Here is a 26892-nt window from a genome sequence, read left to right as displayed (position 1 = left end):
GGGGGGGGGGGGGGGGGGAGGGGATATGGAATGATTACGGTCCATGCTGCAGTCTGCCTGGGAGAGGGCTTTTTGTCTAGGCTGCAAGCCAACTTTATACGGGGTGGTGCGCAAAGTACTGGCCATGCTACCTTCCACAAGCATGAGTTTACATGCAGATGCTGGTCGGGTGTGATTTGTGGGGCGTGGTCTCTGCTGAGGGGCGGGGTTTAGGGCGCCAGAACTTCTGTGCCTATAGGCTCCCGAGCTGTAAATCCGACTCTGCCCAAAATACATATAATCTGGCAGCAGTGGTCCCCCAAACATACACAATCTGGCAGCAGTTCCCCAAAATACACGTAATCTGGCAGCAGCCGTTCCCCTAACATACACATAATCTGGCAGCTGTTCCCCAAAATACATAACAGCAGTTCCACAAAAATGCATATAATCTGACCGCAGTTCCACGGTGGTTGGAACCAAAAATTTCAAATTTGGACTCATGAGACCAAAGCACAGATTTCCACTGGTCTAATGTCCATTTCATGGGCTCGATTCACAAGGCGGTGCTAACCCAGTTAGAGACTATAGGCATGATAACCATTGAACCACCCTGGTGAAAAGCCAGTTTAGGCATGATAAGTTTAGGCATGCTCATAGCCCCCAACTGTCCCTTTTTCGGAGGGACAGTCCCTTTTTGGGAGCCCTGTCCCTCTGTCCCTCTTTCACCCTCATTTGTCCCTCTTTCAGGACTTTGTCCCTCTTTCTATGTAAATATATATATTTCTACACTAAAAATGTGTTTGATTGACTCTAAACTTTGTTCCCAACCTTTAAACTGATATATTACTAATTTTAAAATGTTACTATGAAGGAAAATGAACCAGGATAGAGAGGAACAGCATGGTTTGAATTATAAAACAACATATTTTTCTTATGAAATCTTTATGGTATGCGTGACTAGAGGTGTGGTGAGGGCGTGGCCAGGAGTGTGGCAGGGGCGTGGCTTAAGTGTCCCTTTTTCTCATCTCAAAAAGATGGGAGGTATGGGCATGCTAAGTTTAGATAAGTTTAGATCGCGCACAAAGTCCCGCACGCAAAGCAGCGCCATTAAACTCTATGCGAAGTGCACCAGACTTTGCTAGCGCAAAACTTTTGATCAGCTGTGCACTGCGGTGCTAACCCAGTTGGTGCCTAAACTTATCACGCCTAAACTTATCACGCCTAAACTTATCACGCCTAAACTTATCACGCCTAAACTTATCACACCTAAACTTATCACACCTAAACTTATCATGCCTAAACTGAGTTTAGGCACGATCAAGGGTTTTTCACCAGCGTGCTAACTGTTAGCATCGCTTTGCGAATCAGGCCCCTTGTGTTCTTTAGCCCAAACAAGTCTCTTCTGCTTGTTGCCTGTCCTTAGCAGTGGTTTCCTAGCAATTATTCTACCATAAAGGCCTGATTCACACAATCTCCGCTTAACAGTTGTTTTAGAGATGTGTCTGCTGCTAGAACTCTGTGTGGCATTGACCTGATTTCTAATCTGAGCTGCTGTTAACCTGCGATTTCTGAGGCTGGTGGCCTTGCCAGAAATCCGGCCCTGGGTGCCATGGAAAATCGGGCGCAGGAACAGTGCCAAAAGTAGAATGTTGGTAAATTTACTGATACTCTACTATTTTAAAGTGATCCTTAAGCCCCCCAAAAAATGAGTGTTACTCGCCTGGGGCTTCCAATAGCCCCCTGCAGCTGTCCAGTGCCCTAGCGGTGTCCCTCCGATCCTCCTGTCCCCGCCGGCAGCCACTTCCGGTTTTGCGATCAGCCGCCGACAGGCTGGGAACGTGAGTGATTCTTCGCATTTCTAGCCACAATAGCTCCCTCTATGCTGCTATAGCAGCATAGAGGGAGCTATTGTGGCTGGGAATGCTATAGCAGCATAGAGGGAGCTATTGTGGCTGGGAACACGAAGAATCACTCGCGTTCCCATTCTGTCGGCGGCTGACGGCGAAAATGGAAGTGGCCGCCGGCAGGGACAGGACGATTGGAGGGACACGGCGAGTGCACCGGACAGCTGCAGGGGGCTATTGAAAGCCCCAGGTGAGTAAAAAATTTTTTATTTTTTTTTGGCTTAAGGGTCACTTTAAGTGTTCATTTTTGTTAGTAAAATATCAGTAATTGTTACTGATATTTTTCTATAGCTAAACCTAACCCTACTCTCACACAGAACCTTCAACTACCTACGCCTAACCCTAATGCCCCCCGGTATGTGATATGTATGTATGGTACCCTGGTGGTGCCTAACCCTAAGTTCCCCCCCACCCGGTGGGGCCTAAAACTAAACAATGGGCCTGGTGGTGCAAAAACATAAAAAAAAAACACAAAGAAACAATCATTATTGGGTGCCGCCTGGTGCCTGAATTTCCCTTTAGTTACCCAAATTTCCCTTTTGGAGCCAGAGTTAGGGGGAAATTTATCAGCAGAACTTGGGTGGGGCTACCAAGAACCAGGCCTGAAGTAGGTAAGAGGTGCTGACTGGATCGAACACAGGTATTCACAAGCACATTGTTTATAAATTACAAAGTGGGCCTAAGCACAACATTTACACCGAGTGGCCAAAAAATTAGAGACGCTTTCTAATTACAAGTTGGTCCACCTTTAGCTCTGATAAACGACATTCTTCTTGGTATGTACTCAAATAGATGCTGATACCAGTGCTGAGGAATGTTGGCCCAAGCTGACACATTGGCAGCTCTAAGTTGGGTCAGGTTGAATGGTGACGTTTCAAAGCTTTGAAGTGATCTTTCGCCTCCGTCCCACAAATGCTCAATAGGATTGAGGTCAGGGCTGTCCATGAAAGCAGGTTAAACTGTTATTAATGTTACTATGGTTTGAAGTGACTAAACCTCTCCGATCTGTATAGTTGTGCAGGCCAAAGCGTTTAATCACTGTAGGACAAGGTCTCACTAATATTATATACGCATTATTATGGCACTGCACTCCAATACACAACCAGTTTAGAATGCTATAAATTCAAAAATAAGGTCTCAAGTGTATATGTAAATATATAAAAATTTCTTTATTCAGTCATGAATTATCAAAGTTTAAAAGCTGGAATAGTATGGAAAAAGGGGGGGGGGGGGGGGGTGTTTGAAATAAAATAAAAAAAGCACAGAGGTGGCAGGTGTTCAGCGGCGGTATGTAAATTGCTCTGGGGTGATAGCGCAGCTACGTGGTAGGTCTTTGGTTATCTGCAGCAACCCGATGGGTAGCTCCGGAAGTCTTAATAAAGGAGACCCCCAGATGCAGTGGCGGAAGATGGCGGCAAATGTTCTGTGGGTGCGCACGCATGTGTGGGGAGCGAGGCAATAGTGCTGAAGGACCGCCCCATTGGGTAAAACCTCGCTCCCCATCGCTCAGGCTTTCACCCTGAATAAGGCTCTCGAATGATCGGCCATCACGCGAAGGAAACCGGCAATAGGATTTGCTGTTAATCCTCAAGTGATGCAAGCTACTTATCACCTCGAATAGGATACTAATACTGTAGGATATGGCCCACAGTAGGCCTGAACGATTTTAGGAAAAAATTTAACTAAGCAATTTCTGTCCGAAATTGCGATTTCGATTCGATTCACAATTTTCTTCAAATCAAGCTTTGTGCCCCGTCTGTGCCTGTTTGTTGCCCCTCTGTCCCCCTGTCTCGCTTCCAACACGAGTCCAGCGATGCCCGTCTAACCACTTCACCTCCTGCAGGCTCTAATGCACGGAATACTTCCTGTATGTCATGTAACATACAGGAACCCGGAGCTTTGACAAGCACAAGAGCTGGAGGACGGACAGCGTTGGACTCATGCGGAAGGTATGTCCAATGCTGCGGGCCGCAAGCGCCGGGACTTTGGGTACCTTTGAAGCCGCTTCTTCAAACTTCCCTATGTGGAAATGACGTGATCACGATAATCGCCGCTTTGACGATTCCGAAATTGTGATCTTGGTGATCACGATTTCGGTTTAAATTCGATTTATCTTTCAGGCCTAGCCCACAGTATATATAACACTCTGTTGGACAGAAAATGCAGCTAGAAAAAATTATCCCTATGTGAACAATTTAAATGAAAAGAACCGTGCAGCTTCAGCATATCAGTCCTTAATACAGTAGAATCTTGTTATAGTGAATTTCATGGGACCAGGAAAAGTGGTTTACTGTATTAGAAGTTTACTATATCAGAAATTGTCATTTTCATCCACATAAAGTATATTATATCTTTTAATTTAGTCAATAATTGGGAGTCATTTTTTTTTCTAATGACATTTCATTGAAAATGCATACTTAAAACACCTGTTTTACAAACTTTCTTTTTTTTTTCAGTGGCAAAAATGCACCACCACAGAGTTGTTCACAAAACACTCACAGACACGCAGGTGGCAGGTGGCCAGAGCATCCGACACCCACCGTGGTCGGACTCAGGCATTGTGGGCAGGCAAAGGGGGCTCCCTTTGCCTTACTTGTAGCATACAGTACTTGTGGCATACAATAGCAGATAGTGCTGCTGTTAACACTTTAGCAAAATGCGCATTTGGTGGATGGTCTAGAATACCTTAGCACTGCATAGCCAGGCAACACAAATCCCAAGCTGGACATATCGCAGCATGCGTCCTGTAACTGGGTAAGACAATACTTCCTGTTTACACTTGGGCCAATCATGCAGCCTTTCTCCATAATGAGGTCAATCATCATGCAGTCCAACCCGTGCTAAGTCTCACCTGCAGACCTCCACGGGAAGTGGACTGCATGATGATTGGCTGCATTTTGGAGAGAGGCTGCTTGATTGGCCCAAGTGTGAACAGGAAGTTTTGTCTTACCCAGTTACAGGACCCCGTCTGAGATTTGTCCAGCCTGGGATTTGCGTTACCTGGCTATGCAGCCTTAGGCTGCTTACACACTAAGAAATTACAGACGCACATTAGTGCACCTGTAACACTCCCCCAACGCAGAGCAATGTAACACAAGTGGGCTGTTCACACAGCCAACGTTGCGTTACATGTAACGCTGCACGTTGTTCGGAAAGTGCAGCATGCTACGGCGTTAGAGCGGCTATAGCCGCGTTGGACTGTTTGCACATGCTCAGTGGGGGGCGGAGAGGAGGCGGGGAGATGCAGCTACAGTAGCCGCGCACATGGCTACTTAATATTCACTGCACTGGCGGCCGCTGATTGGCCGGCGGGACCACGTGATGCGGAGTGTCTCGCTCCGCATCACGTGGTCCCGCCGGCCAATCCGTGCCACTCTGGGAGACCTTATACGGATAGAGCCGCCTAACGCGGCTCACTCTACCGTCCTCTCCCGCACCACCATACGTTGCATTAGGTGCACGTTATGCGACCTTAAAGTGGCACCTAACGCAACGTCTTGGTGTGCAAGTAGCCTTAAAGTGGATCCGAGATGAACTTTTATTCATTGCATAATTGTGTTCCTTACATATAGTTTATAGGGCATTCCTCAAGCCAAATACTTTTTTTTGTTTTTGTTTTAATACTCTAATTCCCTATAAACTAAACAAGCCTCGCCCACAGCTTCTCCAAAATGCCAAGGCACTCAGACCCATGTAGCAAGGGCTTATGGGAGCTCAGTCTGGGCAGGAGGAGGAGGAGGAGGTTACTAGCCAGAGATTTCAGAGGCAGATGGGAGGGAGGAGTGAATTTTTCACAGGCTGAGGGGTGGAGATGCAGTTGCAGATTACCTGTGTAATGATGACAAACAGAACATGGCCGCTCTCATTGTATCACAGGATTGAATCATCATAAAGGCCTAGTGCACACCGGATCGTTTCCGCAGCGGTTTGCGATCTGCTTGCGGGTGCGGATCCGCTAGGGTAATGTATTTCAATGGGCTGGTGCACACCAGAGCGGGAGGCGTTTTGCAGAAACGCATACTCCCGGGCTGCTGCAGATTTTAGATTGCGGATGCGTTTCTGCCTCAATGTTAAGTATAGGAAAACCGCAAACCGCTCTGAAAAACGGCACTTCAGAGCGGTTTGCCAGGCGTTTTTTGTTACAGTAGCTGTTCAGTAACAGCTTTACTGTAACAATACATGAAATCTACTACACCAAAACCGCTACACAAAACCGCAAAACGCTAGCTGAAACGCTGCAGAAAAATAACAAAAAGCGTTTCAAAATCTGCTAGCATTTTGCGGATCTGCTTGCGGTTTTTGGTGTGCACCAGGCCAATCTGTTGAAGCTGTATGCAGCCATATTTGCTGTGTAAACTATCTAAACTTTAGATAAGATATATAGACAAGTTACTTGTTATAGTTAGTTTTTCATCTCGGATACGCTTTAAAGAGAATCTGTACTCTAAAATTCTTACAATAAAAAGCCCCTCTGTGTTGTTTCTGCCACTCCCTGCTGCAATCCTGGCTTGTAATTGCCATTTTTATGCAGTGTTTACAAACAAAAGACATTGCAAGTGATAGGCTGAGGAGCTCAGTGTGTGAGTCATACAGAGTGTGCAGGGGCCTGGAGAGGGTGTGTATAGCTTCTATCCAATCACAAGCAGCACAGCACATTCCAGCTTGACTGCCTCAGCCTGACAGAGCCGATAGAGGAGAGAAGATTAGATCATATAACAGAGATAATACAGCCACTGTGCAAGTAGGAAAGGCTGCAGTTAGACAGAGCACATTAGAATAGGTATAGGAACTTATAGGATAGAAGAAATAAGGATGACAATTTTGTTACAGAGCCTCTTTAAGGTATTCTAGAACTTGTAGTACGTCCACCAAATGTACAACCTTGCTAAAGAGGAACAGCGGCGCTATTCATTGCACCTCATTCAGGCATCAGCTCAAATGCCAGTATGAAGAGGGCAACTAAGATCATTGCTTTCACACTGACACATGATGCATTTTTCACTATATCTGGAGTCAGTGTCACATAGGGGCCAAATAACTAGTTTACTATATCCACATTTTTATTATATCCAAGTTTACTATACCAGGCGGTGCACCCTTTCAGGTTGATTCATTAAACAGTACTTTTTAGTGCGCACACGCTATGCGCAGTCCTGCAGCTGTGTGCCGTGCACTATACTTGTATTGTGACCGTGGATATTTCACTAGCACGGGTAGTATCAATTAACGTAATAACGACTGGGCTAGTGAAGTATCTTGTTTGTGCTACAAGTATAGCACAGAACAATCGCACAAAACTTAGGAGCTCACGCTACACTGCAGGACCACGCGAATACTGTTTAATTAATCAAACGGATAGACTTATAATGGACATTGGCCCGTGACATGGAGAGGTAGTTTACTATACTCGAGTATTTTTGTAATGAGATTATACTGCTGTTTGTTCCGGTCAAGCCACTGCATAGCCTCCTTCGCGACTGAAAAAACTGAGACTCATTATTATAAATTATCTTAAGTTTGGCTGGATAAAATATTGCATATGGTAATTTAAGTGTCTGCAGCTAACTCCTGAGTTCTGACATCAATAAATTCAGTCATTGATGCTGAACCTCTTCCAAGATGTAATGGTATAGTGAAACTTTTTGGTCATAAAAGGGAATATTGCCTACAATTCCGGACTTACTGAGGCTAGTCTCTCTGTCTTTAATGTAGGATCCTGGCCAGGATTGGTCAAAGGGGAGCACCTGGCAAAGGAAGTTGACTGTGGAATCTATGGGCTCTTTTCACAGGAAACAGTTTAGAAAGTGTATCAGCTCTGAATGTATTCCACCTTCTCTGCTTTTTCAGGAATACCCACAATGCAAACATTATTTTAACTCCGAGATAAAAACAGGGAACACCAAGAGCCCCAATAGTGTAATATGTACTGGTAAGTGTTAACTAGATAGAGTAAATATTAATACTCACAAAGCAGGGTTACCATTAGGGAACCACTGTAAAGGCAGGTGGGGAAATTTTCCTGACCTCACTCAGGAATAAGAAGTCGCTCTCTGTAGATGAGAAAAAGGGGGTTCAACCCTCCACCCAGGGTGGACTCAATGTTATGCATGAGAACAAAGGTGCCAAAAGGATAAAAGGAAGCTAAATGAGCTTAAAAAACAAATTCTTGGTAAATAGAGGAGGTAGTGGTAGACTTGCCTCCTCCAAGTAGACATACAACGACTGTAGTAAAGACAGTCAATATATTTTATTTATGAACTCCAAATATGCAACGCGTTTCGCAGGTTTGATCCCGCTTCATTAGGCAATAACAACGGAGCAATAGCATATGTGGTCAGTAGAAGAGCCAGGCACCTCTGTGTGCATGTTGGATTATTATGGCTCTGTACAAATTATAAAGCTGACACATCATTGCATTCCAGCGGATCTGAAGGTGTGTTTAGCTTCTAAGGGCAACAATGGTTAATTTGCATATATTCAACAGTGATGCACTGGGAGACATCTCGGAGCTCACTCCAACCTGAATTATCGCAAATTCTTTCTGTTTTAAGAAAGCAAACTTTTGTTTTCCATAGCATTTTAGTAAGGACCATTTTAGGACCATTATAGCCCCTTACACACTCCAATGAGTTCTGGTTCACCATGAGCTTGCTGGTAAGTCTGTAAGGTGTTTCAAGCCCAACTCCATAGAGCCAAATTAATCCATGCTATACACTGATGATCAACCAATCCGAAACAGTCTGTGTGCATGTTGGATTATTATGGCTCTGTAGATATTAACAAGCTGACACATCATTGCATTCCAATGGATCTGGAGGTGTGTTTAGCTTCTAAGGGTAACAATGGTTAATTTGCATATATTCAGCAGTGATGCACTGGGAGACATCTCAGAGCTCACTCAAATTGAGTTTGTTTTAAGAAAGCAAACTTTTGTTTTAAATACCTTAAATATCAGACAAGGTTGGTTCCTTACCAGGGTCATTAAAATCAGCTACACAATAAGTCTGGAGGCTATGGGCTTTAGTCCGAAACATGTTAGCCATTTCTATGATGTACCTGTTGCCTAAATTAACTTTTTGGGGGGGAATTGGAATCGGATGTAAAAACCGATTTAAGAATCGGAAACGCATGCAGTGTGCAGGGAGCCTAACACTGCTACTGCCTATAGAGCACGTCCTAGTGGCTGCAGCTCTGGTGCTTTAAGTCCGCCAGGAGAAAAGCACAATGTAAATGTTCTGTGTCTTGTCTAGTATACTGCAGCAGTTTATTACTATATCTTTTGACTGAACCTTTAATTATTTTTTTGTCTCCTACGTTGCATACTTCTCCTCAGAATTCCCCTACTAAATGATATCAGAATTCAAAGAGAGCAGTGACACTTTTTTCATCTTCGTATATACAAAAGAAAGAGCATCCTTATCCTATAAGTAAGTTTTATATAAAGGATAGATGGGGAAAGAGGCGTCACCGCCCCAAAAACATTTTATTTAACAACAAGAGAAAAAGGCTTTCCCAATAAGACTGATTTCCCAATAAGACTTGACAGTCACCTTACTGGGCCAATCAAAGTGCAGGAATATTGTTCTTTGAAGCCACTGGAACCGCCAGGGCTCCGGGTGGGTTCAGTGGAGCACTCATTACGTTTAAAGGGAAGGTTCACGCTGCTAAAAAAAAAAAAAAAAAAAACTGCACTCACCTGGGGCTTCTTCCAGCTCCTGGCAGTCGATCAGTGCCCTCGGCACAGCTCCTTTCCCTCCGGGCATCCAGCGGTGAAGAAGCCGACCTCGCCAGGTCAGCTTCCAGGTCGGCTTCTGTGCGCTCTACGGAGGGGGGGTCACGTGGTGTAGAGACGTCATCGGGTCTCTACTGCGCAGGCGCAGAACGCAGTAGAGACCCGATGACGTCACGTACACCACGTGACCCGCGCCGTGGAACGCACATGACACCAACCCGGAAGCCGACCTAGCGAGGTCGGCTTCTTCACCGCTGGACGCCCGGAGGGAGAGGAGCTGCACCGAGGGCACCGATCGACTGCTAGGAGCTGGAAGAAGCCCCAGATGAGTGCAGTTTTTTTTTTTTTTTTTTTTTTAGCAGCGCAGATTTTCCCTTTAAAGAAGTGCTCTTCAGAGCCGAGCCTAATTTAGCTGCGCATGCTATGACTGCATAGCATGCGCTGAGAACTATTGCCACTTGCTGATGTCACTAAGCTGCGCTGCTGTAGGTGAATCAACTCCTAACAAACTAAACACAAATAGTATTCAATAGTCTAGTACTGTGCTGTGCTGTGCTGTGCTTACACAGCATCCCAACTTTTTGTAAAGGTGTTATAATATATTAACATTATTGTTAGTACATGACATTAACACTTCGCCACAGTGCTTTGCATAGTGAATTTAACTATCTACGTATTTTTCATCTTTTTTTCCAAGGTATGGCATCTGCCCTGAAAACATTCTTCTTTATGGTCAAAGTATCGGAACAGTACCAACAGTGGACTTGGCATCTCGTTATGAATGTGCAGCTGTCATCTTACACTCCCCACTAACCTCTGGGATGAGAGTTGCATTTCCGGACACTAAGAAAACCTATTGTTTTGATGCATTCCCAAAGTAAGTGTCTTTAAATCTTGCATTCAGAAACAAACTATGTGCAGAAAGATTTAAATACAGTATTTTCCATTCAGTTGAGAATGTTAGTATCTTTCTTTATCATACTAAACATTCAATGAAAGAACGCTTTTATAGTTTGAAACAATTTTACTAATTAAAGTTTTGACATTATTAAGACATGAAAAAATTTCCTCTAGCAGAAGGAAAAACAATAGTTATTAATATGTCTTTTGACATATAACATTTTAGTTTCAAGGGTTTTTATTGTGAAACATTTAGCAATTACAGGTAATGCAGTAAAAGAGAGATCATAGTTGCCTCAGTTAAGAACATGAATCAGTTATTTCACAATTTTTTAAAAAAATTACTCAATAAGGCTACAGAACAAGATAGATTTCGTACATATCAAATATAGTATTAACTAATAGGAAACAAACCAACAAATAAAACAGAAACTTGGATATTGGTCATGGTCAAGAACCAGGTCAAAGGTCAATTTGTTAAATAAGACTGAGAGGGTGGTGGAGAGGCGGCGGAGATCGGCAGAGATTGACTGGATAAGAGCTACTGTGCACAGCTCTGCCTCTTGCAGGAAGCAAAGTTCTGCAATTGCAGAATCTTGCTAGGGTATTTTAGTGGCATAAATACCTTGTTCTGCCACAGGGATGCAGCGGATAAGCTTGGATCTTAATGCTGAAGATGACCGCTCAATAAAAAGAGATTAAAAAAAATGCAGACTCTCTTCAACTAGAAAATATGAGCATATAAACTAAACAATCTCAGCCACGAATTATCGCATGGGAGATTAGCAAAGTCTGCAATGCCTTATCGAAGGCTTGCTAGAGTTGCATTTCAGTGTCATAGACTGTTAACTTAAAGTGTACCTGAGGCGATATGTACCATGAGATAAACATGTATATGTACAGTACAAAACATATTAATAACCAGGCTTTTTTACGTGCTTTATTTTGTGCCTGAAAGAGTTAATTTTTAGTAATGGAAGTGACAGATTCTGTCTGTAGGTACCTTATCGGGAATATAGTACACATCACTCATAAGCTAATTACAGCCATAATAGTTTTCTTGGCAGAATACAACTTCTCACAGTGGTCGAATCTGCTGTATATCGGCCGGAAATCGTTTAAGTATATGGGTACCTTTAGATGATGTCTATACAAACATAAAAGGTACGATCACCTCACACCCCCACTGGGACAGTCTGACCATCTATCTTTGTTTCTTATTCCGGCGCACCTAGCCATTATCAACACTGCTAAACCAATTAGCAAGTCTGTTAAAGTCTGGCCTGCTGTCTCTCAGCTCCAAGATTGCTTTGAACATAAAGATTGGAATATATTCTTTTAACAAACAGACCTAGTGAAAGTGTACTTCCTCTGTATTGTCATATGTTAATTTCTGTGTGGACACCATCACTGTCAACAACAAAAAAGTACTGTTTACCCAAATCAAAAACCATGGATGACAAAAGAACTTAAAGAAATCATAAGGAATAGAAACAAAGCTTTTAATTACAAGACAAAGAAGCGTATTCTGCTGCCAGAGCTAGTCGACGTGACGTCAGTCCGGGTCTTCTGTGCATGTGCAGTAGACCCTGACCGACATCGACTGAGCCTGGTAATGGAGCTCACTGCCCTGAACAGCAGACCGGGGGAGGACGGTGTGGGACTTAGACGTGTTTATGGGGCGGGAAGAGGTCCCAGGTAAGTTTCAGAGCTGTACTTTCTTTGTCTCTGAGCCTCTTTAAAGAACTCATAAGGAATCGAAATAAAGCTTTTAAAATATAAGACAAAGAAGCATATTCTGCAGCCAGAACTAGTCTGGAAAAAAAAAAGGCATACGATATGCAAAACTTAAGTACAAACAAAGGATTGAGGAAAACTTTGAAAATTACTCAAACCCAAACAGGATGTGGCAAAGCATTCAACAATTCATAGATTACAACACTGGACAATACCAACCCCAGCCTAGCAGAGGAACTTTATAATTTATTTGCAAGATTTGAAAAAGACCTCAATCAGCCTCCAGACAAATTTTGGGCCCACTACAGTCTCACAGCCTTTATTCCTTCATATACATGAAGTGTGGCTGGCACTCACACATATCAACACCAGGAAAGCAGCGGGTCCCGATGGTGTGAAAGAACGTGTGCTCCATGCCTGTGCTTGTCAACTAGCTGAAGTTTTTACCCAAATATTCAACCTCTCTCTGTTCTTGGGTGTAGTCCCCTCATACCTTAAATCCACAACCATGGTGCCAGCTCCAAAAAATCCTAGGATAACCTGTCTTAATGATTACTGACCAGGTGCTCTAACCCCTGTCATCGCCAAATGCTTTGAACGACTGGTAGCCACACACACCAAGGCATCCATCCCAGCAAATCTAGATCAGCATCAGTTTGCCTACCAAACAAATAGATCGACTGAGGACTGACTACAGCTCAGCATTTAACACCTCAGCATTTAGCATTCGTACCTAGCCAGCTGACCAACAAACTCCATGCACTAGGTCTTGCTACCTCCATATGTACCTAGTTATTGGACTTCCTTACTAATTAGAAATATTTTTTTATCGCCAAGCATGACTGGGTTGTGCCTGGAATTTAGTTTGGCACATGCAGTAGCTCAGATTCGTGATAGAAGTATTGGATCGGAAGTCTATGGTAGTTCACACAAATGCTTTGAAAAGAAGTATCTATGCACACATTTTGGAAGGTTTATTTAGTATAAGTAACGTGCATGTTCAAGTTAATGCATGGATTTATAATCCAGACAGGTATACAAATATGCTTACGAAATTGTAACAAAGCTGTGCAATAATTAACAAACAGTTGATGGACAACTGAAGCAAGAGGGATATGGAGGCTGCCATATTTACTTGTAAACAATACCAGCTGCTCAGGGCCAGAATGTTTAAAGAGCAACTGTTAGCTCTAAAATGCCCCCTCAAAAAAACACATACATAAGTAGATAAATACATGCTCTACTTACATAACAGATGTATCTGGATGTCAAAGTTTTCATTTCTGTTATAATCATATTTATATATTAGAAGGCTCCTGTTGCTGGCAGGGGCCATCTTGTGTCCGGCTAGATCTTCTCCCCCCCCCCCCCCCCCCCCCCCCCCCCCCCCCCCCCCCCCGCATCCCCCTCCTCCCCGCACTGACTCTGAGCACAGCGGGGAGGAATAAATGCAGCAGCCACACACAGACTCACCTAATAATGGATCCAAGCGCTGTCGTTCCCATCTATTCTCTGCACTAGTGCAGAGTGTAGGATACTGCAGCGCCTGAAACCATTATTCCGGGAGTCTGTGTGTGTGCACCACCTTTATCCTTCCCCCAAAGCTCAGTGCGGGGAAAAAGGAGAATGCGGCAGCGGGCGGCAGAACGGTGGAGGGGGGCGCGGACATGCCACTGGAGGAGGGGGGCAGAGGACAGTGACAAGAGATAGCCTCTGGCCCCCCTCCGTGCGCTCTAACAGCAGAGGTGACCAGGCAGACAAGGGGAGACTAGGTGGCCAATCGCAGTGCAGAGAGATGAGTGACAGAGGCATCAGCCAATCAGGCTGATTCAGCATGCCTGTCACTCTCTCTGCGGCCTTGCGTACACTTTTAGAGCCTGGGACATGAGGAGAGAAATCTACTAAAGTAAGAATGATTTTAAACGTTTACATTGCCTGGTTAGCATCCTTTCTACTGCTCTATTAGCCTGCAGTAGAGAATGTATTGGGTATTTTATGCCTAACAGTTGCTCTTTAAGTGTCTACTCAAGACCAGACTGGCGGTGCACAGAGCAGAGCTCCCTCCGGCGGCTGGTAGAACAGCGGTAAGTCCCCGCCCGCTGTCAGCCGCTGCACCGACACTTAAACATTCTGGAAGGGAGATCCATATAATGGGGACACCTATAGACCTGGCTACATATACTGGGGTCACCTATACAGCTGGCTACATATACTGGGGACACCTATACACCTGGCTGCATATACTGGGGACACCTGTAGACCTAGCTATGTATACTGGGGACACCCATAGACCTGCATAACTATTCTGGGGACACCTATAGTCCTGGCTACCTATTCTAGGGACACCTATAGACCTGGATACCTGCACTGGGAACACCTATATACCTGGTTACTTCCACCGGGGATACCTTTAGACCTGGTTACCTATACTGGGGACACCTATTTTGGGGGAACTGCTGCCAGGTTAACTATTTTTGGGGAACCGCTGCTGCCAGATTAAGTGTATTTTGGGGAACAGCTGTCAGATTATGTGTATTTTTGGGGAACCACTGCCAGATTGTGTATTTTGGGGGAACCACTGCTGCTAGATTACATGTATTTTGGGTGATCCGCTGCCAGATTACGCATATTTTGGGGAACCGCTGCCAAATTACGTGTATTTGGGGGAACCGTTGCTGCCAGATTACATCTATTTTGGGGGAACGACTGCCATATTCAGGGCCGAGCCTGGGCGGGTGCTGCGGGTGCAAGGCACCCAGGCGCCTGCCTCTGAGAGGCGCCGCCCGGCCCCGCTCTCCCCCTGTGGCCGCCGCCGCTTCAAGCTCCCTCCCTCTAGCCGCCGCGTCAGACCTCGATCAGGCGGGCGGGCGCTAGGACCTAGCACGCCGCACTGATATGCGGAAGTGACATCACTTCCGCATATAGAGCGGGTGCGTCCGGCGCATACCCCCTGGCTACCTATCCTGGGCACACATACCCCCTGGCTACCTATCCTGGGCGCACATACCCCCTGGCTACCTATCCTGGGCGCACATACCCCCTGGCTACCTATCCTGGGCGCACATACCCCCTGGCTACCTATCCTGGGCGCACATACCCCCTGGCTACCTATCCTGGGCACAGATACCCCCTGGCTACCTATCCTGGGCACAGATACCACCTGGCTACCTATCCTGGGCGCACATACCCCCTGGCTACCTATCCTGGGCGCACATACCCCCTGGCTACCTATCCTGGGCACAGATACCCCCTGGCTACCTATCCTGGGCACAGATACCACCTGGCTACCTATCCTGGGCGCATATACGCCCTGGCTACCTATCCTGGGCGCATATACCCCCTGGCTACCTATCCTGGGCGCATATACCCCCTGGCTACCTATCCTGGGCGCATATACCCCCTGGCTACCTATCCTGGGCGCATATACCCCCTGGCTACCTATCCTGGGCGCATATACCCCCTGGCTACCTATCCTGGGGACATATATCCCTGGCTATATATTCTGGGGACACTGTCTGTTTGTCATTATGTGCATTTACTGGTGAAACTCTCTCTTATGTGCATTTGCTGGTGAAAAGCTGTCTTCTTATGTGCATTTGCTGGTGAAAAGCTGTCTTCTTATGTGCATTTGCTGGTGAAAAGCTGTCTTCTTATGTGCATTTGCTGGTGAAAAGCGGTCTCTTGTTATGTGCATTTGCTGGTGAAAAGCGGTCTCTTGTTATGTGCATTTGCTGGTGAAAAGCGGTCTCTTGTTATGTGCATTTGCTGGTGAAAAGCGGTCTCTTGTTATGTGCATTTGCTTGTGAAAAGCGGTCTCTTGTTATGTGCATTTGCTGGTGAAAAGCGGTCTCTTGTTATGTGCATTTGCTGGTGAAAGCGGTCTCTTATGTGCATTTACATGGGGAAAAGCTGTCTCTTATGTGCATTTAGTGGGGAAATTTTGTCAGTAAAAATAATCTTTTGTCAGTAAATTTTTAGGTATTTGTCAGTAAAAAATAACGTGAAAGGTTGGCAACACTGGCAGGCTGCGCGGCGCAACGGGAAAGATACAGGCAGCCCACCTCACGCTTGGGCTTGGCGGGGGGAGGAGCCTACGACAGCGAGAGTAGGGTGGCCGCAGGCAGCCATAAATACGCAGTGTGTGACTGCGTCGCACTCGCAGAGCCTCTCAGCCTGAGTCAGTCCAGAGACTAGCAGACTCGCAGGAAGCCAAAGCCAGCCAGGAGCAAGCCCATGGAAGAGGAGTAGGAATGGGGTATCACATGCATGCGGAAAGAGGTGGAAGGTGTGGGTGTGATTAGGCAGGACACTGGTGTGGTTATGTGGTTGGGCGCGGTAAATTTAACCACTCCCATAGGCGCCAGAGAAAATCTTGCACCCAGGTGCCAGGCACCCCAGGCTAGCCCCTGGCCATATTATCTGTATTTTGGAGGAACCGCTGCCAAATTGCATGAATTTTTGGTGAAATGCTGTCAGATTACATCTATTTTGGGGGAAACACTATGGCAGAGCTCAAACTTCCTTGGCAGACCTTTTACACCATTGCTAAGGTCTAGTATATTTTGCTCCACCCGTGACCACGCCCACATTCTGTTGCGTGACCACACCCATTTTTCAGCGAACCACGCAGGGGTTTTTATCAGTATAAAATATCTGTTGTCAGTAAATTATATCTTAGTCTGTAATAAAATAACGTTAAAGGTGGGAAACACTGGTATGGGGCCCCATAATCTCATATTGCCTGGGGGCCCCATGAGTTGTCAGTCCGCCCCTGCAGCTGCTGATCCTCTGCTTCTAATACTTTTAGCAATAGACCCTGAACAAGTATAAGCGCTTTGAGTCCTATGGGAGAAAAATGCTATAGAAATGTTATTGTATTGTATTGTATTGTATATTCAGATCAGGTAATTCCAGAAATCTCAGCGCCAGCCACATAAAACTAGTCTTTTTTTTTTTTAATGAGGTATATAAACAGCCATCTGTAATCACCAATGCTCACAAGACAAGGTGACGATCACCAAAGCAATAAAACAGCACTGTTCAGTACACAGGAACAGCCCCAAAGGCAGATTTATTCATACATTTTTCAAACGAAAAAGCAAGCACTCACTTCACAGGTCCTATGCAACAGGGACCGGATCACTTTATAAGCGCATTAAAAGCATTAACATTTACTATTTGGCCTCCCAACTGTCACACCTATATGATGGTTTTAGAGATGGAAAGCCCTCTTTACAAAACACTGTATTGTCTTAACCAGGGCCGTGGAGTCGGAGTTGGAGCAATTTTGGGTGCCTGAAGTCGGAGTCGGGAAAAAATGTACCGACTCCTAATGAATTTAAACTGTAATTAAAATAGAAAATATGATAAGATGTTCTATTTGTCAGATAATAGTCATCATAAATAATTTATGATGCGCCACAGAGACTGTGCATGCAGTTGCTGCTAAATTATTTTATGGGGATGTATGTGTGTCTTTTGGAAGGAGGAAGTAAGTCTGCTCCAAGAAGTTTAACACCACTTTTTTCTACAGCAAAGCATTCACTGTGTGACAGTATAGTGGTGAGCATAGTTGCCTTCCAAGCAGTTGACCTGGGTTCGATTCCTGGCCAATGTATGTGAGCTTGCTTTTGACATCCTACAAATCCCTGGAAGACCAGATCCATGAACAGGGAGGAGGGATTTTTACTTTGTAATCGGATCCAGATATCTGCAATATCCGCAGATATCCGTGTCATGCTTCCAGATATCCGCAGATGGCTATTCGGATTTTAAAAAAATCCGGAATCTGAATGGGATAGCGTAAAAAAGTTCTGATATCCGGAATTCCTGTTCTTATATATGTTACGGCCAGACCCCAAAGTTTGGCCACTTTGCGTTGTGGCCAGCCACTTCGGGTTCTGGCCAGTCAATGTGCGAAGTGGCCGCGGCGGTGCGGCCAATGCTAGAAATGAAATGATTCCAGGAAGATTAATGTGTGTTCTGGCCGTCTCGCTGCGGCCAAATGTTTCAAAAGTGAGTTCATTTAATGAAATTAAGCCGGCGGCAATGTAACAAATGAAGCCGCCGGCTTCAGCTCTCTCTTCTCAACCTGCCTCTCTCCTATACAATACTGGGCAGCCGGCGGGGACATGCGTGTCCCCCCAGAGTCGTTCGTCGCAGCAGGGAATCCTGCTGTTCGTTCTTGCAGAGCGGGTGCTGGCAGAAGCAATATCTGCAGCCTCCCCGCTCTGCTGCCCTGGCACGACGAACGACTCTTGGGGACATGCATGTCCTCGCCGGCTGCCCGTAGGAGAGAGAGAGGCAGGGGGAGGAGAGAAAGCTGAAGCCAGTGGCTTCATTTGTTACATTGCCGCCGACTTAATTTCATTAAATGAACTCACTTTTGAAACATTTGGCTGCAGCGAGACGGCCAAAACATACATGAATCTTCCTGGAATCATCTCATTTCTAACATTGGCCGCACCGCCGCGGCCACTTCGCACATTGACCGGCCAAAACGCGAAGTGGCCAAACTTCGGGTTCTGGCCGTAACATATATACTAAATAACAACATTTAGGCTGTAAGAATAAAGCCTGATGTGTAGCCGTGTCACTAATAGAGATGGTCAATGAGATGGAAATAATTCTGCGTTGATGCTGATTTATGCAAATGTATGCACTCTCTTACTCATGAAATCAAATAATTTGATATGTTGTTAAAATTTGGTTTGGTGACTATGAATTAAAGGGTACCTGAGACGGATGAAAAGAAAGATTTTATACATACCTGGGGCTTCCTCCAGCTCCCTTCAGGCCAATCAGTCCCTCACTGTCGTCCTCCACCACCTGGATCTTCTGCTATGAGTCCCGGTAATTCAGCCAGTCAGAGCAGTCCGGGCACATGCCGCTCCTACAGCCAGGAGCATTCTGCACCTGCGCAATAGTGCTGCGCTGGTGTAGTATGCTCCTGGTGGAGGAGTGTGTGCATGCGCACTACGCCAGACTGGCTCAAGTACCTGGACCCATGGCAGAAGATCCAGGTGGCGGAGGAGGACAGCAAGGGAGTGATTAGCCTGAAGGGGGCTGGAGGAAGCCCCAGGTATGTATAAAACTTCAATTTCATCTGTCTCAGGTCTACTTTGTTACACATTTCGGTCTCGAGAAAGCCCTAATTGCAGGGCGAAACGGCCGTCGACTATCCTCCGCACCTTTGTATCAACGTGTGCCTGATAAGTATATCATCTTTGGTTATTTTTAAGCTGCATAGATGTTTTACATGGAAAGTTATTAAGTTACCTTTTAAAGAGAACCCGAGGTGTGTTTGAAGAATGTGATCTCTATACAGAGGCTGGATCTGCCTATACAGCCCAGCCTCTGTTGGTATTCCAAACCCCCCTAATGTCCCCCTGCACTCTGCAATCAGACATAGATCACAGCCGCGCTGTGCGTACTGTGTTTACATCTGTAGTGTCAGTCTCGGCTGCTCCCCCGCCTCCTGCAGAGCTCTGGTCTCTGCCCCCGTCCCTTCCCTCTAATCAGCGGGAAGGGAAGGGAGGCAGGCGGGGACTGGAGTTCTGCAAGAGGCGAGGAGAGCAGCAGACTGACACTATAGAGAAAAACACAGCCCGCTGCGACACGCTGTGTGCCGACAGCACGGCTGTAATTTATGATGGATTGCAGAGTGCAGGGGACCTTATGGGGGTTTGGGATACCAACACAGGCTGGGCTGTATAGGCAGATCCAACCTCTGTATGCAGATCACATTCTTCAAACCCACCTTGGGTTCTCTTTAACCTCTTGCCGATTGGCGTAAAGTCCTGGGGCTCGGTTTTGCAGGAGATTGCGCGCAGGCTCCGCGTGCATCTCCTGCTTGGTGGGGCAGAGCTCCGCCCTGCCTTCGGTTAGACGCCGTGATCACCGTCTATTTCCATGTACAGCGCTTTTTAAAGAAACAGCTTTTTTTTTTTTTTTTAAAGTAACAAATATTTATTAAAAAAAAAAAAAAACATGGGGGGAGCGATCAAACCCCACCAACAGAGATCTCTGTTGGTGGGGAGAAAAGGGGGGAGGGGGGGAATCACTTGTGTGCTGTGTTGTACGGCCCTGCAGCTTAGCCTTAAAGCTGCAGTGGCCTATTTTACTAAAAATGGCCTGGTCACTAGGGGGGTTTAGCACTGTGGTCCTCAAGAGGTTAAGAGGTTATGGCGAGCTGCTCCTGGAGCTTTTTTCTTGTGATCGATATTGATGGACTATATATTTGTCTGGATGTTGCACCACCATTAGGAGTATTGTAACATTACAGCTGTTATGGTGTGCAGTCGCCACATTTCTCTCTATGGTAATTACTTTGTTACACAGTAGTACTATACTCTACATATGCACTCCCCACAGAGCTGCAGGGAATCCACTGAGAATGTTGTGCACATTGAACACAGAGGTGTTGTCTATCACCCATAAACCTGGTTCAGATTGTGCATGAAGAATGTGTAGTAGAGGAAGAATCGCCTCATTCTCCTGCAGAGTACCTGCACATCGCTCTTAAGGTGGCCACACACGATACAATAAAATGATCCGATTTTACGGCAATTCGATAAAACCGATCGGATCTCACAGGCCCCCCCAACAAAACAAAAATCAGGCACTCAGGCACCAACTGCCCCCTCCCTCAAAGAGAAAAAGTCACCTGCTTAAACGTTAATGTTAATAGGTGCTCTCTCTCTCTCTCTCTCTCTCTCTCTCTCTCTCTCTCTCTCTCTCTCTCTCTCTCTCTCTCTCTTCCCTCTCTCCCTCTCTCCCTCCCTCCCTCTTTTTGTTTTGCTGCAGGCTAGAGTGGAGTCTAGATCTGGAGGCTCTGGCACTGCTAGTAAATCTAGGTCTAGGAAATGTTGTCAATGTGGCATTAAACTTTCCTCTTCTTGTGCAAAATCCCTATGCCAATCTTGCATAGATGCAGTCATTTCTTCTGAGTCCTCTTCTATTCTTAAAAATGTATTGAAGACTGTTAAAAAGGATATGTCAATTGCTTTTGAGAGATTTAGGGAATCCATGCAGCCCACAAATGTTGAGGCTGTTCCCGGTCCCTCCTCAACTCCGGAGATACCTAGGGGAAGTCCTGCTCAGGGGGTTGATCCGGAGATTCTTCCAGATCCATTTGGATTAGGGGTGGAGGGGAATGAAGAGGAGGAGGAGGATTTAGAGGGGAGAGAGGAGTTTTCCGAGATTGAGGAAGGTGAGAATGTTGAATCGGAATTGGAATCCGATGAGGATTTAAGGAAGGCAGCCAGTTTTCTTTTTAACACGGAGGAAACTGACGAGTTATTAAAGGCTGTTTATTCTACTGAGCAAATCCCGGAGATCCAAAGGGAACTATCAGCTCAGGATCAGGTTTATTCAGGTCTATCTCAGCAGACGGGGCGTGTCTTTCCTTTCCATCAATCTCTCAAAGACATTTATTGCTTCCCAGTGGAAGGAACCTGAGAGAAAATTATTTATTCCTAAATCTGCTAAAAAGAAGTATCCGTTTGCTGACAAGGACATGGACCAATTTACTAAATGTCCCAGGTTGGATGCGGCGTTGTCCAAGCATTCTAAGGGGGCAGACCTGTCCTTCGAGGACGCGGGGGTTTTAAGGGATGCAATGGATAAAAAGATTGATATCTTGCTCAAAAAGGCGTGGGAGTCTGCTTCCTTTGCATTTCTTCCTGGTGTTGCGTCCACTTGCATCTCGCGAAACCTCCGTGTCTGGATGGATAACCTGCTTACTCATGTCAAATCAGGTTCTGATATAAATAAGTACATTAAATCCCTACCTGTTGTTTTGAGGTCAGTTGCCTTCCTGGCTGACGCTGCAGTTGAGATTGTTCGCATTTCTGCCAGCACAACTGCTTTAGTTAATTCAGCCAGGAGGGCACTCTGGCTGAAGACGTGGGAGGGGGATTTGATGTCCAAAAATAGATTGTGTGCAACTCCATTTTCAGGCAATTTGCTTTTTGGCAAGGATTTGGATGAGGTGCTTTCAAGATCTGCTGAAAAGGGGAAGCAATTCCCAAGTAAACGTAGAGTTTTCAAAGGGAAACCTCAAGGCGTATTCAGAAAACCAGTACAAGAGCAGCCTAAACCCCAAAACCAGCAAAGGAAGTGGTCCTTTCCGACGGGTAAGGGTCGAGGAGGGTTTGCCCTTGCAAAACCCAAGACTACAAAAGAAAACAAATGACTCTTTGCCAGTGGGGGGAAGACTCCAATTTTTTCTATCCCAGTGGGATTCGATCAGACCAGATCCATTTATTTTAAAAATTATAAAAGAGGGATATCGACCTCAATTTTTTGTTCCGCCTCCCCCCAGGGTTTTTATAAACTTCCGCGAGATCCTATCAAAGCCAAGGGTCTACAATTAGAGATAGAGAAGCTTGTGTTAAAAAGGGTGATTATTCCAGTTCCAAAGGGGCAGGAACTTCAGGGATATTATTCCCACATTTTTTTGGTAACCAAGGCGAACGGCGAGTTCAGGTTCATTCTGAATTTAAAAAGTCTGAACCCTTTTTTAGTTTACAAGAAGTTCAAAATGGAGAACATTTTTTCTGTAAGGTCCCTCCTTCAGGGGGAGGAATTTTTTGTATCAATCGATTTACGAGACGCTTATCTCCACATACCGATTGCGAAGTCCCATCAAAGATTTTTAAGGTTTGCAATTCGAGTGGAGAACCAGACTTGGCATTACCAATTTCAGGCCCTGCCCTTCGGAATAGCCTCGGCACCTCGGATCTTTACCAAGGTGCTTGCAGAGGTTATGAAAATGTTGAGACAGCAGGGAATTACCATTGTACCTTATTTAGACGATCTGCTAATTTTTGCCAAAACACGAGAGGAGGTCATTCTTCACAGGGATTTGGTAATTCAGAACCTGACACATTTGGGTTGGATGTTGAATTACCAAAAGTCGAATCTCAGTCCGACTCAGTCCATAGTCTTTTTAGGTTATGTGATAGATTCCAGAAGTCAAAGGATTTTGTTGACTTCAGAAAAAGTAACAAGACTTCAAGAGGAGAGTATCTTCTTCTAGGTCAAGAGAGATCCTTAAGAGAACTTATGAGAGTTCTGGGTTTGATGACAGCCTCTATTCCGGCAGTGATGTGGGCGCAGTTCCACAGCCGATCTCTACAAAAGTGGGTTCTAGAGACCTGGGACAGGTCGAGGGAGTCTCTAGATGTGAGATTTCAAATTCCAGACCTAGTAAAGCAGAGTCTTCACTGGTGGTTGAAGTCCCCAAAGCTGGTACAGGGGAGAATTTGGAGACAGAAGAATCCAATCAGAATTCACACGGACGCAAGCGCCTGGGGATGGGGGGCCATGGCCATGGGGCTTCATTCCCAGGGGAGGTGGTCCAGGGCGAATGCCAAAAAATCGTCCAATTTCAGAGAACTTCTGGCTGTGAGAGAGGCACTTCTTTCCTTTAAAGACATGATTTTTCACAATCACGTTCTGGTTTTCTCAGACAACGCTACAACAATTGCGTATCTGAACAAACAAGGCGGTACCAGAGCCCAGGCACTGCTAAGACTAACGTCGGAGATTTTTTCCTGGGCAGAGGACAATCTTCTGTCGATACAGGCAATTCACGTCAAAGGAATATTAAATTGCGAGGCGGACTATTTGAGCCGCCACGAGATAGACCACTCAGAATGGGAATTAAACCAGGAGGTCTTCGAGTGGATCACAGAGATAATGGGGGAACCGGACGTCGACCTTTTTGCGTCGCCGAGCAATGCAAAGATCCCTCAGTTTTTTTCCGTTCACGAGAGTCAGAAGTCTCTGGGATTGGATGCCCTATCGGTCCCTTGGACTTTCAACCTCGGGTACGCATTTCCCCCTCTAAAACTGCTACCACAGGTCCTAGAGAAAGTTCAAAGAGGGAGGGAGTAACACTAATCCTAGTGGCCTGCCTGGCCCAAGAGAGTTTGGTACTCTACAATTTTGAGACTAACGGTAGCACCTGTATTAAAACTTCCGGTCAGACCGGATCTATTACGACAGGGACCTCTAGTCCATCCCAGACCGGGGATGTTCAATCTATCAGCATGGATCCTGAAAGGGTAAATTTGAAGAACAAGGGGGTATCGGACAAGGTGATCGATACCCTTCTAAAATGCAGGAAACCAGTTACACACGGTATCTATAGAAAGGTCTGGAAGGTGTTCTTGTCCTGGTGTTCTTTACGTCAAAGAGACAAGTCAAAAATTGGATCTATTTTAGATTTTTTCCAAGATGGGGTTGATAAAGGTTTAGCTTTGAGCACCCTAAAAGTACGATGTTCAGCTTTATCAGTTTTACTGGATAGGTCTTTGGCACAGGAAAAGTTGATCAGAGATTTTTTCCGGGCAATCCAGAGATCAACACCCGTAAGACAAAAGGTGTTGCCCCAATGGGATCTGTCCCTGGTGCTCGGAGTACTAACCAAGCCCCCCTTTGAGCCTATAATGAAATTGATTTGAAATACCTTACTCTTAAAGTGGCGTTTCTTGTTGCGATTACGTCGGCTAGGAGATTGGGCGATCTCCATGCACTCTCCATTAAGGACCCTTTCCTTTCGGTTTTTCCGGATAAGGTGGTGTTACGGTTAGATCCTATGTACTTGAATATATAAAGTCAGCGCAGGTCTATAGTAATACAGCTTTCATCATTTTTTGGTATACAGGATCTTCGAACAAAAGGGTAAAGAAGCAAGGCTTACCAGATTCCAACAACCCACATTATAAGGTTGTAAACGAGTTTGATAGGTGGTCCGCAGAACTTTCAAATGGTGTCGTTTCACCAGTGATGTTGCACACTACAGATTCCTCCGGAATATAGTAGATATCCTGAGATCGCAGAGACTCACCAAAGGGGAGTCCAGTAGGATAGTGACATGAAAAAGATATACGGCACATCTAAGTGTAAACCGTCTTTATTACATAACAAGTAAAACAATTAAAAACAAGGATAAAGGAAAACTCACATACGGGGCCCGTGCACTGGGAACCCCGAAAAAGTAGCGCGCATAAAATGGTCAATAGAAGACCTCAAATAAAATGGTGCCGCCTGTCGCCTTCCCGACCGGTTTCGCAATCTTGCGTCATCAGGGGAGAAAGGCGACCAGGCGGCCAGCACCAACTTTATAACATTTTTGAATTAAAAAGTGGGAGTGGTTAGGCTCCACCTTATTCAGACTACACTAGTCAAAGGCAGAAAGCATCAAACATGAAATAAAACATTGTGACAAATTGCATTGTGTCAGAGAGACAGTAGCAAATGATCTCTCAGATAGTGTGAATAAAAAGAGGTGAATGCAATATTACCTGCATATTCAATTCGTAGTAGGCTAGTTAAGGCTAAATTAAAAGCTAGATTGATTACTCTGCCCTAGGGCATATCTTTCCTATGTAGAAGCTTCTTTCTAGATGAAAAGCAGGCACTTCCTGTACCAGAAGTAGTCACTGGAACTCAGGAAGTAGCCTTGCACTCCACCAGGGTCAAGTGGAGCACAAGTTCTTCCTGTGAAAGGAAAAAAAAAATAAAAAAAATAAAAATAAATAAAAAATCCAATGCGTATGCAATGACGCATACGATCATAAAAACGTGAACAATGAAGCACATAGCAGTGCAGTGCGGCTATAAATATGCATGAAGTGTACTCAGGTGTGCAATGAAAAGCGCGTCTAATGTACTATACTAAGAAGGTGCATAAATCTGTATGCATAGTAAAAACAATGAGATGATAAAACAGCCTCCATGGGAGCTCCAGGGACCTTCAGTGGTGAAAGTGAAAAACATCCATAGTGATCATGCAAGACAGATCCCATAGGTATCCGATAGATGGAAATTATGCAAAGTTATGCAAATGTATATAAACAGCAGTGTAATGTGGCTATGACTACGCATACAGACTACTTAAAGGGATACTGTAGGGGGGTCGGGGGAAAATGAGCTGAACTTACCCGGGGCTTCTAATGGTCCCCCGAAGACATCCTGTGTTGGCGCAGCCACTCACCGATGCTCCGGCCCCGCCTCCAGTTCACTTCTGGAATTTCTGACTTTAAAGTCAGAAAACCACTGCGCCTGCACGCCCGTGTCCTCGCTCCCGCTGATGTCACCAGGAGTGTACTGCGCAGACACAGACCATACTGGGCCTGCGCTGTGCGCTCTTGATGACATCAGCGGGATCGAGGACACAGCAACGCAGGCGCAGTGGTTTTCAGACTTTAAAGTCTGAAATTCCAGAAGTGAACCGGAGGCGGGGCCGGAGCATCGGTGAGTGGCAGCGCCAACACAGGATGTCTGTGGGGGACCGTTAGAAGCTCCGGGTAAGTTCAACTCATTTTCCCCTGACCCCCCTACAGTATCCCTTTAAGCGTGCCATAAAGAGCACATCTAAAGTGAAAGCGGTCTCTACTACAATGTAGAACACGCATGCGGCGAAGCATAAAGCAACAAAAAGCGCACATAGGGACAAAAATCCACTGCGAGCATCTAAACCGACATATAATAGATACTCGCAGTGGATTTTTGTCCCTATGTGCGCTTTTTGTTGCTTTATGCTTCGCCGCATGCGTGTTCTACATTGTAGTAGAGACCGCTTTCACTTTAGATGTGCTCTTTATGGCACGCTTAAGTAGTCTTTAT

At 45.5% G+C, this 26892-nt stretch overlaps 1 protein-coding gene across 1 annotated transcript in view; it reads left to right on the top strand.

Annotated features, from left to right (window-relative positions):
- The window catches only part of LOC137509082 (alpha/beta hydrolase domain-containing protein 17A), a 143086-nt gene that overhangs the window by 87476 nt on the left and 28718 nt on the right, over positions 1 to 26892 (top strand). Inside the window, exon 3 of the mRNA XM_068233803.1 lies at positions 10316 to 10495. Within this exon, the coding sequence (XP_068089904.1) occupies positions 10316 to 10495 (180 nt within the window). The remainder of the gene's footprint in view (positions 1 to 10315; positions 10496 to 26892) is intronic.

The sequence above is a fragment of the Hyperolius riggenbachi genome, chromosome 1, assembly GCF_040937935.1.
Source record: "Hyperolius riggenbachi isolate aHypRig1 chromosome 1, aHypRig1.pri, whole genome shotgun sequence".
NCBI lineage: Eukaryota > Metazoa > Chordata > Amphibia > Anura > Hyperoliidae > Hyperolius > Hyperolius riggenbachi.
The sequence above is the reverse complement of the archived record's forward strand: the minus strand, read 5'-3'. Positions and strand labels throughout refer to the sequence as shown.